Raw genomic sequence first — 15,856 nt, forward strand, 5'->3', positions numbered from 1 at the left:
GAATATTTAATGAAAGGCAGCAGCTGAGCTCTCGGAGAAATCAAAAGCTGCTGATCTCGAGGATTCATTGAAGGAATTTTTATTAATCTTATTACCCTGAAGAATTGCTTTTTATATATATTTTTCAAACAGCATCAAATCCTCACCAAAACAGACACTGAACTGCAAGCACCCCACTCTCTGCTGTTGACAGAAGCAATGTGGTATTTGCATACGGCTTTAAACGAGGCCGGCACCACGTGGCACCATCGTTAGCTCTTTGATATTTTATTATCAGTGTTCATTAGTATTTATTAGAAGCATAAATCCAGCGTGGTAGCAAACACCTCCAGTTCCTTTTACAGGAAGGGGCCTTCTAAACGCCCAGCAACTGGTGTCAGTGGCCCCAGCTATCCTAGTGTTTGGCGCGTGTATGGAAAACCATAGAATTGCTTGGCTGGAAAAGTTGTAGAGAGTGATAAGATAGTTTATATATGTGTGTTTGTGGCATATATATGTATATGGGGGGGGTGTAACTTGTGAAAATCTATGGCTGTTCACGTAGAAGCAAGTCCTCTCATAGGATCTCATTCATTTTAACATGGATCTGTGAGAGCAAATCCAGAGGAGGCTACAAAGATCATCTGAGGGCTGGAGCACCTCTCATACGAGGACAGGCTGAGAGAGTTGGGGTTGTTCAGCCTGGAGAAGGCTCCAGGGAGACCTTAAAGCAGCTTCCAGTACTGAAAAGGACTACAGGAAAGCTGGCGAGGGGCTCTTTATCAGGGAGTGCAGGGATAGGTTGGGGAGGAACGGTTTTAAGAGGGGAGATTTAAAGTAGATATTAGGAAAAAAAACTCTACTGTGAGGGCGAGGAGGCCCTGGCCCAGGTTTTCCAGGGAAGCTGTGGCTGTCCCATCCCTGGAGGTGTTCCAGGCCAGGTTGGATGGGGCTTGGAGCAGCCTGGGCCAGTGGGAGGTGTCCCTGCCCATGGCAGGGGTGGGACTGGATGGGCTTTAAGGTCCCTTCCAGCCCAAACCATTCTATGATTTTTTTTTTTTTTTTTAAGGCAGGGCAGTATTTGCCTGTGAAACTTAAGGTTTTTATTGATCTGATGGGCAAGGCCTGAAATCCCATCTGGGCCAGGAGGAGCAACCACTCACTTAAGCACAAGGACAGCAGACCACAGCCACATCCAACAGGAGAAACTGTACAGGGCTGGGCAAGCGGGAAAGCTGCAAATGACATTGCAGCAGAGCTTTACGTTTCTGTACTTCAGCTATTAATGGGCTCAGGTCTCCCCTCGCCTGTTTCTGACCACAGGACCAGCTCACTGGGGCCTCCAAGGCTTCTTGCTGCAAAAAAAGCAGTTTGAGTTTTAAGGGAAGGACACGCAAGAGCCACAGTCTAAGGACAAGGCTTTTTACTACACACACTAGAAGTAGCTCCCTCTCGCCCTGCAAATGCCTGCCTGCAACAGAAGGGAGACCCATCCCAGTGGAACACTTCCCCATCAGGCATGGGATGGGATTCAAGCAAAACCAAAACGGACACCACATCTGAGCCATTTCAGCCTGGGGTGAAACAGCCAGCTCGCTGTGCCATCACCACCTTTCTGCTGCTCCCAGATGAGGGACGGAATCCACATGGACCTCCTCCCTTTCAGAGCTGGACACTGGTACCCACAGCCAGGTGCCCTTCCTCATCCCTCAGCTGCTGATCATGTGCGAACATAAAGGTTATTTAGTCTGGAGAAGGCTGAGGACTTATCACTGTGTACAACTGCCTCAAAGGAGGTTGTAGCGAGGTGGGTGCTGGTCTCTTCTCCCAAGTGACAGGTGATGGCATGAGAGGAAACGGCCTCAGGTTGCATCAGGACAGCTTCAGACTGGACATTAGGAAAAATGTCTTCACCAAAAGGGTTCTCAAGCCCTGGCAGAGGCTGCCCAAGGAGGTGGTGGAGTCCCCATCCCTGGAGTTGTTTAAAAGATGGGCAGATGAGGTGCTTGGGGATCTGGTTTAGTAGTGGGCAGGTACGGTTGGACTCGATCTCAAAGGTCTTTTCCAACCAAACCATTCTGTGATTCCCATACGTACGATGACAGATGCTCTGCAAGCTCTTACCTTTACCACAAGCACTCACATCCGGAGTGACATCCTTTCTAAAAGGAAAGGTTACACGCAGAAGTAGCACAGCATCCAGCAAGCCTCGATGAAAAAAAGCACAACTAGGTACAATCACATTTATTTTTTTACTAAATGGCCACAAGAACAGCATGGGGTCTTTTAAAGCGACAAATTTCCATGAGGATCTAAGGATACGAAAATGGAAACATTCCTTTATGATAGTATAACACATTGAAAAAAAAAAATTAACTTAAATGACAAACCCTCAGGCAAAGGACGTTTGCATCTGTCCAGGTTCTGTGCTGGCTGGGAGCTTGCTGGTCAGGGAGGTAAACATCACATCCAAGCATGCAAACCCTCCGGAGGGGCAGGATGCTGCAGACGTTCATGCGACTGCTTCAGAACAGAGGCAGGCGTTTTTCTTTGCTGTTTCCAAAGCACACAGGCTATGCAGTCTCTGTATCACAATGATTTTATTCACAGGACATGAGCACAGAACAAAAGAGCCAGAAAATGTAAATGCTTTTTCCTCCACCAGAGACTACACCTCAAATTTATGGATACAAAATATATTACAGTTGAAACACATTGAGTAGAAAACAACGGCAGGACAGAGGTCTAAAATTACCATCATCACCTACTCTCATTTTGGTCACCCGCTCTCTACTGAGCATTAAAAGGCATTCAGCATATTCCTACCACTCCTATTAATCCCAGAACAAACCTAGGACACCCAATAACAATCTCCTTTTCCTCTAAGTCAGCCATGCAGCAACACACCATTAGAGCAAGGTTATTTCACTGCAGCTTAGCAGGTTCCTCTCTGTCACTGGGAACAAGCAGTTTGGACTGGTCACCTAAGCAGCTGGATGATTTTAAAAGGTCATTTGTTTTCTATAGTTTATAAAAGAGACTTTGCTATAAACATGGATTTGTGCTCACTTTGTTACTAATAAACAGCAGCCTAACAATCATGTAATAGAATTAGGCTCCTTCAAACATTCCCAGAGGGAGAAAAGCGCAATAAATTGGCTACAATATATACAGGTGTGATGAACTATCAAACCATACTATTTAAAGGAAGCCCAGACCTCCCTGTGGCAGGGAGATGAGTGGCAATACTTCGTTTTCAGGAGGCACCAAGATTCACCTCCATGTAGACAGCTCATTCCGAGCCCTTGAGCTCTCTGGCTGCAAGACCAGGCAGAACTTCAGAAGGGGTTAAACATTCAACAGGCTCAGTCACATCATGAAACAGGATGTGGTTGTGCAGCATTTGCCAGGTCACCCTTATTCAAACACGGAGAAGCTGTGTCCACTCCGGGGGATTTGATCTTGCAGCAAATCTTCTGCTGTTTTACACTTACTTAATTCTAATCTGGAGATTGAAAGAGTCAAATTACAGTTTGTGAAATTTAACAAAAGTGAGCTATACTCATCGAGCATTCCTGTGTTTAGTTCAAAAACTGAAGAGCAGGGCTTAAGAACAGTTTTCTGAAAAGCTCAGTTTATTTTGGTGGGTCTGTATTAATTCCGTATTTTTCCTTGAGAAGCTTAAGCTGTTCCTCTTTCTTCTTTGTGTCCATCTTTTGGAATGCCTGTAATTAGGAAAATAAAACGTGAGAAAAAATATATTATCTTAGAAAATATTATTTCCCTGCAGCCACAACATACATCACCACCTCACTCAAACAGCGCTGCGCTATCCTGCACCTCAAGAGACGCCACAGTGCCCTGGACACCGTCAGCAGCAGGCAGAACAGCAAGAACCAGAGATTCTACCTGCAAACGAGCTCTCCCATCCTGTTGCACCTCTGTTTTAAGGCCCCTGCTTCCCCTTCTCCAAAGTACACTCACCAAAAACATGCTTTCCACTCCCTTGGACCAAAAGTACTTTTTTTTTTTTTTGCACACAAATCACCAAGTAAAAATGAAATCCTGACAATTTATCCAATCCACTGCCTTTTCAAATGAATTCTTTTCTGTGCTCGCTGTGTTCCCGGGCAACTTGAACTCCCCCCAAGGTGTACACACCCTGTTTGCGTTATAGTACAGAACGACGAGGTATCTGTTGCAGACGTTGAATCCTGACAGGTGATCACAAGCGTTTTTGGCATCAAAGATGTCTTCGTAGACCACATAGGCTGTTCCTCTGGTTTCAGGAGTGTTCCCACTGCACAGCAAGATCAATTTTAACATCAAACAAAAAGAAAAGCGTTCTATTGTTTTTAGCAGTGAATGAGATTAGATTAACCAATGCAATTCACTACAAAACAATTGTTATTTTTTTCTAGATATCAAAATACCCCTTTCCACATTGATCTCAACTTAAGAGTTCAGAGTCAGAGACAACATGAAAACGTGACAGAGCATATGCTTCATGATGCTCCACAGGGAATTTACCTCTCCACAGCAGTGATCAGAAGCTGTTGCTGTTAGGGGCTGTCACATTGCTGGAAATATTTTTAATTTTTTATTACAGCAATTAGCTTGTTTTATTTAATATTACAAGACCAGGCTGTCAGTTAATGGCTGTCTGGATCAGATGTCTCCCCAGGATGGAATACAGCTCTCAGCACATCACAAAGTCAATTTGAAAGAGTCAGAACAGCCCTGCTGGGTAAGACCACTCCAGACACACAGCCATCGCCTATCAGATCATCGATTTGATTTCCTTCGACAGAGGGACAGGCGACATGTCTGGGCACATAACGCTAATCAGCCCGGAGAGACTGCAGAGCCTACAGATCCAGAAGATCCAAAAGCTAAGATGACAGTTAATAGCAAACTTAATAATCAGAACTGCCTCTAAGGTGTCTGCTTCTAAAAGAAGAGCTCCTGAGGACAGATGATATTGCACACCGGGATGTGTAAAAAAAATGGAGAGGAGAATGAGAAAAGAACTGCATGAAGCATAAAACTCATTACAAAGGGAGTTCCTCATAACAATGTTCAGATTTCCGTGGAAACCAACGCGACTCAGTAGTTCTGAATGATCTAGGGGGAGGCTGCCTGCAGCTCCCTGTCAGACCTGTACGCCAGCGCATTGCTCTGACAGAAAGCGCCCCAACAGATCTGAACTCTTTAGAACTGGTTCCGTTCAACTTCTGCCTTTCTTATTTTTACTTTTAGTTAAGGTAAAAGGTTTTCTGTACTTAAGATTTACTCAAGAGAGTAAGTCTCTCATATTTTTAGCAACTTATATAAGTTCACATAAAATTTAACCTTTTTCACCTACCAGCAATATTATTTTCTAATAAATTCACATACAAAAAACCACCATCCCTTGCCCCTCTGGCACACAGGGATACTGCTAAAGTGCGTTAAACTTCTTTAGCTGCAAAATCCAGTTGCTACCTACTGCAAGAGGAATACCAAGACATAACACATAAACTAAAGGAGATAAAACCCTTAACTTTTCAAAATAAACTAGAATACTTACACTCTGATTTGTCGAATAGGCCCATATTTCCCAAAAATATCATACATTTCCTCTGCTGTGATTTTATATGGCAGGTTCCTAATATACAGGATCCGATTGACTTCAGGAGGCAGCCGAATCTGATGCAAAAACAACATATGGCATGTTAGATCTAGAGGCTCACTTCAAACCTTAAAAGCAGCAGCCTACATGCTAGATCTTGGGGCTAGCATCACTGAGAATCCCTGTGCTTCACTGGTCTTCTTTTTAACCCTCCAAATGGAATCACAGAATCATGAAGGTTGGAAAAGATCTATAAGGTCATCCAGTCCGTCAGCCCAACACCACCGCGCCTATTAAACCATGTCTCCAAGTGCCACATCTATATGGTTTCTGAATATCTGCATGGCAGGAGACTCCACCACTGCCCTGGGCAGTCAGTTCCAATTCTCACTCTTTGAGTAAAGAAGTTTTCCTAATACCCAGTCTACACCACCCCTGGCACAACCAGAGTCCATTCCTTCTCGTCCCATCACTTGTTATTTGGTAGAAGAGACTAACATCCACCTCGCTACAACGTCCTTTCATGCAGTTGCAGGGAACGGTAAGATCTATTCTCAGCCTCCTCTTCTCCAGACTAAAGAGCCCCAGTTCCCCCAGCTGTTCCTTATAAGACTTGTGGTCTAGATTGCGCTTCAAATCTCAAACAAATGGGACAAGCAGGTTCTGAGCCTGCACTGCAGGCTGGCCCAAGTCGCTCTGCACCAATGCAGCTCACACTAAGGCAGGTCAACCACGAGCTTGGACAATAACCCCAACCCCCTCAGCTGCTCCTCATAAAACTTGTGATTCAGCCCCTTCACCAGCTCCATTCCCCTTCTCTGGACGCGCTACAGGATGTCAATGTGCTCCTTGTAATGAGGGGCCCAAACTTCCTGAGCATAGGATTCAAGGTGCTGCCCCATCAGCACCAAGTACAGGGGCACGATCCCTTCCCTACTGCTGCTGGCCACTGTTTTTGATACAAATCAGGATGCTGCAGGTCTTTTTAGTCAGCTAGGCAAACTGCTGGCTCGTGGCTCATTTTGCCCAAGGGACAGGCGATGGGGCAAGAACAAATGGCCTCAAGCTGTGCCAGGGCAGGTTCAGACTGGACATCAGGAAAAATCTCTTCAATCAATGGGGTCTTAGGCACTGCCAGAGGCTGCCCGGGGAGGGAGTGGAGTCCCCATCCTGGAGGGACTTAAGAGACAGGCAGACAAGGTGCTCACGGATCTGGTTTAGGAGCGGACAGGTACGGTTGGACTTGATGATCGCAAAGGTCTTTTCCCATCAAGCCATTCTATACTCAGGCGGCTGCAACCAGCACCCTCAGGACTTTGTCAAACAAAATCCCTGCCTGGAGAGGGAAGGGCCCCCTGGCCGGGGCCGATGAAGGCGCCCATGGCGGGCGGGGAGACCCCTCCTCACGGCCCCGGGGGGCACCGCAGCGCACTCACGTTGGCTCGCTTGGCCGCTTGCATCGCCATGGCGCCGGTCAGAGAGAGGGGGGGCTGCCGCCTGCGAGAGAAACACCGGCACAGAACAATGAAGCTTCCACCGCCACCTCCGTGAGGAACCGGAACCGGAAGTTTGTCCCGGCGTGCACCGCGCCAGGCCTCGCCCCCCGCGCTTGTGGGACATGTGACCTGACCCCACCTCGCGACTGGGCTGGAGGTGGTGTCACGTGATCTGTCCCTCCTGGGTGGGAGGACCCGGATGTTGCTCCGCTCCCAGCGTGCAGCGCGGCGGGGGAGGGAACATGGAGGTCTTTTGATGCCTCAGGGTGTGGAGTTCAGCAGACCTGGGTTGCGGCGCCCCAGGGATGGGGCAAGCCACAAGTTCCCTGGGCAGCCTGGGCTAGGGCCTCACCGCCCTCAGCGTGAAGAATTCCTTTCAAATGTCTCATCTAAGTTTTCCTTTTTCGGCTTAACATCGTTCCTCCTCGTCCTGTCCCTGAATGACCTGACCCAGAGTCCCTCCATAGCTTTCCTGGAGCCCCTTTCGGTCCTGGAAGCTGCTCTAAGGTCTCCTGAGATCCTTCTCCTCTCCAGGCTGAACAACCCCAGCTCTCTCAGCCTGTCTTCATAGCAGAGGTGCTCCAGCTCTGGGATCACCTCCGTGGCCTCCTCTGGCCTCGCTCCAACAGCTCCATGTCCTTCCTGTGCTAAGGGCTCCAGAACTGAAGGCAGCGCTCCAGATGAGGTCTCACAAGCGCAGAGCAGAGGGGCAGAATTCCCTCCCTCGCCCTGCTGGTCCCACGGCTTCTAATGCAGCCCAGGACACTGTTGGGCTTTCTGGGCTGCAAGCACACATCATTGGCTCACGTTGAGCCTCTCATCCCCCAGCACCCCAGGTCCTTCTCTTCAGGGCTGCTCTCAATGCATTCTCTGCCCAGCCTCTAATTGCACTTGGCATTGTTGAACTTCGTAAAGTTCGCCTAGGCCCACCTCTCAAGCAGTCAAGGTTCTTCTGGATGGAATCCCTCTGGATTCTGTTTACACATTCCCGACACAATGCTAGAGCTGTGAGCCTTTATTTCATGACTTACCCCTCCTTTCTGGCATTCTCCAACAATAAATCATTCTGGATTCGAAAGCAGAAACAGCAGATTCTGTGCTTGTCGAGCACCCATAACGATCTTGTCCCTGAAGCAGGTAGAGCAGCAGACCTTTCTTTAGGATGAAGCAGGCATTTCAATGACAATTTTGCCAATATTCTTGTTTTCTTCCATGACTCTATGTGCCTCTGCAATCTTGTGTAGAGGGTAAACGCTGTCGACAAATGGCTGGAGATGAGGGGAGGCTCCTCCAGAAAAATACGGCAGCACATCTTCTGTGAAGGCACTCACCAGCCGTTCCTTATACTGAAGAAAAAAAGGTGTTTTTAAAATTATTTCTAATTGTTTCTATTCACAGAGGTATCTCTAAGCAGAGTGTACAAAATGTGCACCATTCTTGAGACACTTTCTGACACAGTGAAACAGACACATACACATCTGACAGGTGTAAATTACAAAGAAATTACAAGAAAAAAACTTTATTACATTTTAACTGAATTAAACTCTCCAAAACAAGTGGTAGGAGCTCAGTGCAGAATCATTTTAACTCAAACTGATAAAGCTCTTGAGAGTATTATGTATTAAACCATGAACAGACTTTATCCTCGAGCTCTGCACTGCTGTCTTTTACTGCGGTATCTGACAATTTTCCATTTAAAGTGATTTTTCCTTCATAATTTCCAGGCATTCAAATGGCCTCGGTCTCTAATTTGAAAAATGATCTAATAGAGGTTTTTATTTTTCCCCTGAAGTTGCCTGATGGCTTGAGGCATTTAATAAAAATAGAAAAGGGAAATCATAACTAAATTTTGCACAGTTTCCCCAACAGTTCAAGGTGGAGCTTTTTTGGTAATAATGCATTAGATTCTGCTTTAACACTGGTATTGAAAGCTCTCAGAACTAGCATCATTTTTAAGATCAAACTGTATATGTTGTTGATAGCTATTACTTGCCTCCTTGTCTCGTGATCGCAATAGACTTGTATAGATGCTCCCTCTTTTGAAAAGCAGCTTTGCAAGCAAATCTCCGTGTACTTCACCTCCACTCAGCAATCCATAAATAATCCACCGACCATCCGTACTCAGGCAGCTGAGATTCTTCTCCCAGTACGAGCCACCAACACAATCTAAAATCATATCTACTCCAGAACCTCAAGTAGAAACAGAAGAGATTTCAGCAATGTAGTCAAGCTGCATTAAAGGTGGCATAATTTGGGGGAAAACAAAAAGGTTGTTATTTACAGGTACAGAATCAATCCTGCGATTCTTATTTAAATCTTACTACTGAAATTAGTTATTGGCACAATGATTTGCAAGGAATTGTAGAATCACACACACAAAAAAGAATCACTATAGATATCCAGATGCAGACTCCACCATCCCAAATGTTCGGAAAAGCTAAATTTTTACCTAACAGTAAGAGAACTAAGTTTTGTTCCCATATTCAAACAGTCACAAGGACAAATGCAAGGATTTGGTCCCACAGAATTCTTTGTGGAGGCAGCAACACCACAGACACAATATTTGCATCCCAAATGAATACAAAACCAAAGAGAGTTCAGGCAGAGAACAGCACAGTTAAACTGTGGAAAGATAGATTCTGGGGCTGAGCAGGATGTCAGGTTGTGCTAACGCGGTCAGGAAGACTTTCTTCACTATGAGAGTGGTGAGGCCCTGGCCCAGGTTGCCCAGGGAAGCTGTGGCTGCCCCATCCCTGGAGGGGTTCCAGGCCAGGTTGGATGGGGCTTGGGCAGCTTGGGCCAGTGGGAGGTGCCCCTGCCCATGGCAGGGGGTGGAACTGATGATCTTTAAAGTCCCTTCAACCCAAACTATTCTATGATTCTATGATTACCATCTGCCCTTTTACCGACTAAGGTGACAGCTGGAACCAAGTGTATGTGCGTATGTGTTGGGAGGTGCACACTCCTCCCCAGCTGTAACAGTGTCTTCGATGTAGAGGTTCTTACCTTGAGTGAATGCCAAGACCTTTTCACTAAAATCTTCAGTTTTGTAGTTGAACGCCGCAGCTGCTCCAGCGTTCACCGTCGCTTTCAGTTTCTCTTGAGTTCCTGCTGTCACAATGGGAATACCTTTTGCCAGCCTCACCAGCTGAATGGCTGCCATACCAACTCCACTAGCTCCAGCATGGATCAACACTCTCTCGCCCTTCTGTATTTTACCTGCAGGAGAACATAAAAGGGAAACGGTTACCTTCGTGGCATCACCTTTGGATTAAAACATTGTCAGGGTGGAAAATACTGATGAGGAAGCTGAAAGAGATGCCCTTGAGCGGGCTTTGTTTCCATCTTAATATCCTTCATAAAATAAACAAATCCAGAACTCCCACAGCTCACAGTGTGCTGACAGGACTCCTTTTTTTTTGAGTGGAATGACTTTAGCTTGGCCCTTTCTGGTTCTGGGTGACCGTGACTCTGGTTAGGTGAGTGCAGTCAGGCTTTTTATCCTGGGATCGTCCACTGCCACCAAAAGCAAACACACTTGGAGGGTGTTAATACTGGGAAACCAGGCACTCAGCAATGAAGGAATGCCAGAAGCGCCGAGTAACACTAAGGACCAGTTCTACCTATCATGTTACAATCTACCAGTTGCCCTAATGCATTCTCTTGTCTTCCATTGATTACTGTTGGAAGCGAGGCACTGAGTAGTCCCGGAAACGTGGTCCTAACTGACCACAGACCCCCAGGAAGCCACACTGCTCAAAAGGAGTCTGCATTCTGGGTAGTGAGGAAAGTTACTTGTCTGTAGCTCCTGTTCTTTAGTAGAGCTTTTAGGTGCTGCTGAAGAGGGTAGAAGAGGCATATTCGTCAACTGAGGAAAACCTTGGCAAGTGCTATTGTTAGTGCCTCCATACCATGATTTTAAGTGAAGAGTGAATTCAGGTCTGTTTTAAACTAGCTCAGAGGAGATGCTACTGACAATTACTGTCCCTGTGAAACAGGTACAAGAAGATGTTGTCTATTGTAGATCCACAGGAAATTAGTGAGAAAGTCAAAATCAAGTCAAATCCTTGACTTGACTTGACAACAACAGGATGTGTTTTCAGTTGTTTGAGAGTATGTAAGTTATTTCAGGGTTTAGACTTAATGGAAATTGCTACTGAAACTGAAAAATATAGACTAAAAGAAAACTGATCATCTTTTCATATCCTTCCTTGTAAATACGCAATCAGCAGAGTATGTTGTGACATGGGGGGATGAGGTCAAGATTTCAGGATTTAGGTCTGGCATACCAGATTCTGACCTCTGTGAATGGAGTGACAGAGTAAAGGTTTCTCAAAGGCAAACAGCATTCAGATAAGGCAAAAAAATCAGAGGATTTCATAATGGAAAGGAAGACAAGCTGTTTTGGTGGGATAGATTTGTAAATACACCTCTCACCTACAAAATGCAGCAGCTGAAAGGCTGTTAACCAGACTTCGGGAATGGCTGCAGCCTGAATAAATGTCATGTCATTGGGAATTGGCATCAGGTGGCCTTCAGGTACTGTAACATATTCTGCCTGGCCACCTCCGGAGAGCAGAGCCATCACTGCATCGCCAGTCTTCCACCGGCCCTTGCAGCCAGGTCCAAGCCCAATCACGCTCCCAGCTGCTTCTAAGCCTAAAATCTCACTTGCTCCTTTTGGGGGAGGGTACTTCCCTCTCCTCTAAAACAAAAGAAAAGGCAAGGAAGGAAAAGCCACACATTAATGAGCGTAATGACTTGCAATATTTTGTTCATATGCCTCCAACTGAAATTCCTATTTATTTAACCCTGATTTTGTATCGTGCAAGTGTTCTGGTAATTTGAGGATCTTCTGTCCTCTGGCAACATTTCTTGCCTCCCAAGTATATTTTATTAGAACTCTGTGCGAATTCAATCTATTGTGAGTCCCCTTTGTCCAGGCTAGTCCATGCTGGGGTGGCATCAGGGTCTCCAGTTGCAGAGCATGGCTTTCAGCTTAAACTAAAGCAGCTCAGGTGTAACAATTTGAACATGATTTCCCCATTGGAATGGAGCCAGTGGAAAATGTTACCTTCATCTCATGCCCAGAGAATGGTCTGAGCATGAAGAAAGACCAGAGCTTTGGTTTTACATCTCTTCTTGAAAGGCAGCTGCCTTTCCGTGCCACCCCAGCATTGCAGCCACCCAGATAAAAACACTTATCTGCTAAATCAATAGCAGATAAGTCTTTGAGCCCTCTTGAACGATCCCATCCGAATGCTCACCAGGCCCAATCTCTTTTAATTCTTCAAATTTGTCAGGACGTCAGATAGGGTCTTGAAAAAGTGGTGTCATTTTCAGGTGTATAGATCTGTTTAACACACACATACCTGGAGTAGATCAGCCCTATTCAGAGCGCTGGCAGAGACCTTCACCAGAACTTCTCCTTCTCCTGGATGTGGTTTCATCACTTCTTTCACATAGAGGTTTTCTGGGCCTCCAGGGCAATCAAAACAGGCTGCCAACATTTTGTCTGAAAAAAAAACAAACCCAGCATGAATGCAGGCAGGGAGCTGGGAAATCTCTGCGTACAGTAACCACAGCTCCACGGACTCCGCGCTGCAGATGGACAATGCAAACTGGGACACAGTTTAAAGGCAGAAGAAGGGAGGACTGCCAGAAAAAGCTGAGGACATGACATATTGTTGCAAAAGCCATCTAACAAACCACAAAGACCACCTTGCACCGGGGCGTTGGCCTTAACCCTGCAGAGCGCCATGCATGCATCCAGCAGCACTGACTTCCCACCCGGCTTAACTGTAAAAGGAAGCACAGAGATGAAAATAAAACCCTTTGCTCTCTGCTCCCTGCATGATTAGGGCCCCAATGCTCAACGGACTAAAGGACACAGGCCCTTAAAACAGGAGACACAAGGGAGATTTTAAAACTCTCAACAGAAAGAGCCTTGATTTGAGAGATGTAAAGCCATGTAAGTGCTGCCTTGCAATTCAGCCTGTAGATGGAAACATGAAGACACACAAAGACACCACAGGGAGTTAGTGTGACCAAAATATAATAAATGGGTTTAAAAAATCCTGTTTATTTCCCTTGCCTCAGCAGGTGGATCCTGTGTGCCTGATGCGCTCTGCTAGAGGGTCCCGCTACTGCAGGAGTGTTTCAAGTAACTCCTCAGTCAGTGTTCCTGGGTTCCTCGGTTTTGGCACCAGCAGTTGTTGAGATGGGCTGAGATACCAAACCTCCCCTGCCTGGGGAAATGAGATCTGGAGCAGTCTTCCCTCTGTTCCCTGGGTGGAAGGAAATGAGAAGAGGAGAGAATCACAACAGGAACAACTCTGTTAACTTCCAAGAGCTGGCACTGAATATAGTATAGGGCTGCTGCCCAAATCCATGCGCAGGGTGCGCTGCCAGCCAGAGCCTCTTCAATTGAACACCACAGTGTGACAGACCACCGTGCCCTCTGCAAAAATCCCTTGCATTATGATATCTGCACAGGAAGAGCTAAACGCATACTTTATTATTTGTTGTAAGACTGCAAATGCGGAGTCATGAACACTTTGAAATGCCAGGAATGTAAATCCCCACGGGGTGGTGCTCTGTGGCTATTTTACAGTGAATGAACACTTACAATTGTTCCTATAAAATGTAACTTAAAAGCTTTTCTTTCTGAGTCCGGCTGTCCATTTGTTGTGTTCAGCTTAACCGTTTATTCGGGTCACAAAAAAAGTTGTTTGTATTAAGACAAAAATTGAATAGGAAGCCCACCACATCCCACCCCATAAGAGATGCTTCTGCCCCCCTAATCTGTTCAAGTATAATCACTTAAAAATAAAATGCAAAAGAAGCTTTTTTTCCCCTCTTCCAACACATTTCATTAACCTACATTTTTATAAATGCTTTCCTTTGTTGCTAGAAGGAGATCCACAAAAATAAACAATATAGTGAGAATCCAATACCTACTACATTGCTTTCAAATTCACAGGAAACCACGGGAGCTGAAAACCAAGTTTCTAACTAACTGCAACGACTTCAGTCTGTCAGATCTGCCCGTGGTGGCCTTAACCAACAATTTAAAGAAGTTACGTGGTTCCCGAGCACAATTTGTGACTCACGTTTTTCCTGTAAGGATGGGAGGATGTTCTCCACACCAGGAACAATCCCAGCCTGTCCTCTGCCCTTGCCATCAGCCGTTCCCCAGCAAGTTAAGGGGTGGAATAGGAAGAGGTTGTGTTTTACTTTGCAGGGAAAGACATGAACAGAGTCAGGAATATGAGAATGTCTCCACATTATTTCTACCCACAGGCGTGGTTTATTCCACAGATTGAGGCAAAAATCTCCTTTTCCCTTTGGCGTCGAGGCAGAGATCTGCCGCTCCCCCCAGCTCACGGGGAGGTTTGGTTGAACGCTGTGCTGATCCGCTGCATGCGTGCGTGTGTGTGTGTTCTCGGGCAGAGCACCAACGCGCTGCTTTGATTTCTGGACTCTGTGCACACCAGATTTACATAAGTTGCACTAAGGGCACATGGGCTGTGACAGTCCTTATGCTGTAGACCCACTGGAGGAGGCTTTACTGTACTCTTGTTCCCATAAGACATCAGCGTTTCCTGTCTCACATCCTGGTGCGTTTCTACCTGATGTTTTAGCTGCCTGGTGGCACCTCTTTGTTTAGCTTTGTTGTTTTCCCCAGAGGGAGAAGGATCAGTTCGTGCCTTTCTCTGTGTCCTAGTTACTGACCCTTGAGTATTTGAGTGCTGCCAGAGAATAAAACTGCCACTTCAGAGTATTTCAAAATGATAAATCACATGACTATACAGTTGTGGGATTCTTCTGTGGAGTTTTTTTTCCTGTCAATTTTGAGGTTGTTTTTTTTGATTCAAGCTTTTAAACTCTTCTTTGAAAGTAAACTAACTTAGAACCAAAGGTAGCTAAACATTCTTTTGCTCTCATGTGACTCAAAGAGTTAATTATTTATTGGTTTCTGCTGAAGGAAGGAATAAATCATTATGTCAAGGGAATGAATTAGCTTAACCAGTAATAAGAATAATAAGAATCAAATCTTGGCCAGCTTGCAGTTAGAAAGACTTTGGTTGTAACAGGAGTTTAACTTGTTCACTAGTTGAAACAAGGAACAAATCAAGTATTGAAAGGACAGTCCAGCAGCAGGATCAAAGGACAGACCTGTGCTCACCAAGAGACCACAATGAGGAAGGAGATAAGAGCAGCAAAGGCTTCTGAAGACACAAAGAAACTGTGATGTGCATACAAGAGTGGGTGATAAACTACGATAATAAAAACAATGGACATGTAACATGTTTCCAGAAATCTATATGGATATGTATGTTTAACCAGTATAAAAGTCATGTAACCAGTCTCAATAGTTGGACACATTAGATGGATTACCCCATGTGTACCCCGGTGCCCTTTGTTAAAGGAATGCCTGCTTAATAATCAAATTGGCATTGATTATTGAGTTTGGCTGTTCACGGCATCACTGCAGATGAAAAGATCATGGAGTGTGTTCTTCTTGAGACTGTTCTTTGACTGGTTGTGTACTGGATAGTCCTGGAAACTGCTCTAAGGTCTCCGTGGAGCCTTCTCTCCAGGCTGAACAACCCCATCTCTCAGCCTGTCCTCATAGCAGTGGTGCTCCAGCCCTTGGATCATCTCTGTGGGCTCCTCCGGACCCACTCCAGCATATTTATTCATAAGAGCTGCATAAGTAATGTCATGAACGCAAACGCTGGACGAGCCTTTTAGCTTTAAGGGTAGG

At 45.7% G+C, this 15,856-nt stretch overlaps 2 protein-coding genes across 7 annotated transcripts; both read right to left on the reverse strand.

Annotated features, from left to right (window-relative positions):
* Positions 1–2,230: 2,230 nt before the first annotated feature.
* On the reverse strand, positions 2,231–7,187 carry SF3B6 (splicing factor 3b subunit 6). The gene is made up of 4 exons (XM_054063927.1): positions 7,027–7,187; positions 5,549–5,667; positions 4,141–4,279; positions 2,231–3,704 (listed from the first exon to the last, which is right to left on the reverse strand). Exons 1-4 carry the CDS (start codon positions 7,054–7,056, stop codon positions 3,615–3,617), a joined length of 378 nt encoding a protein of 125 aa, XP_053919902.1. The 5' UTR covers positions 7,057–7,187; the 3' UTR covers positions 2,231–3,614.
* Positions 7,188–7,405: 218 nt separating this feature from the next.
* Positions 7,406–14,504, reverse strand: TP53I3 (tumor protein p53 inducible protein 3). Of its 6 annotated transcripts, none has more exons than XM_054063925.1 (7): positions 14,387–14,504; positions 13,181–13,373; positions 12,459–12,601; positions 11,524–11,791; positions 10,093–10,305; positions 9,080–9,276; positions 8,033–8,432 (listed from the first exon to the last, which is right to left on the reverse strand). In XM_054063925.1, the coding sequence occupies exons 3-7, from the start codon at positions 12,594–12,596 to the stop codon at positions 8,244–8,246; spliced, it is 1,005 nt and encodes a 334-aa protein (XP_053919900.1). In that variant the 5' UTR covers positions 12,597–12,601; positions 13,181–13,373; positions 14,387–14,504; the 3' UTR covers positions 8,033–8,243. The 6 variants fall into 6 exon arrangements, with proteins under 6 accessions (XP_009558736.2, XP_053919900.1, XP_053919896.1 ...); XM_054063921.1 differs by lacking the exon at positions 14,387–14,504 and adding an exon at positions 14,199–14,340; XM_054063924.1 differs by lacking the exon at positions 14,387–14,504 and adding an exon at positions 14,043–14,156.
* Between the last annotated feature and the right edge of the window lie 1,352 nt (positions 14,505–15,856).

The sequence above is a fragment of the Cuculus canorus genome, chromosome 3 (assembly GCF_017976375.1).
Source record: "Cuculus canorus isolate bCucCan1 chromosome 3, bCucCan1.pri, whole genome shotgun sequence".
NCBI lineage: Eukaryota > Metazoa > Chordata > Aves > Cuculiformes > Cuculidae > Cuculus > Cuculus canorus.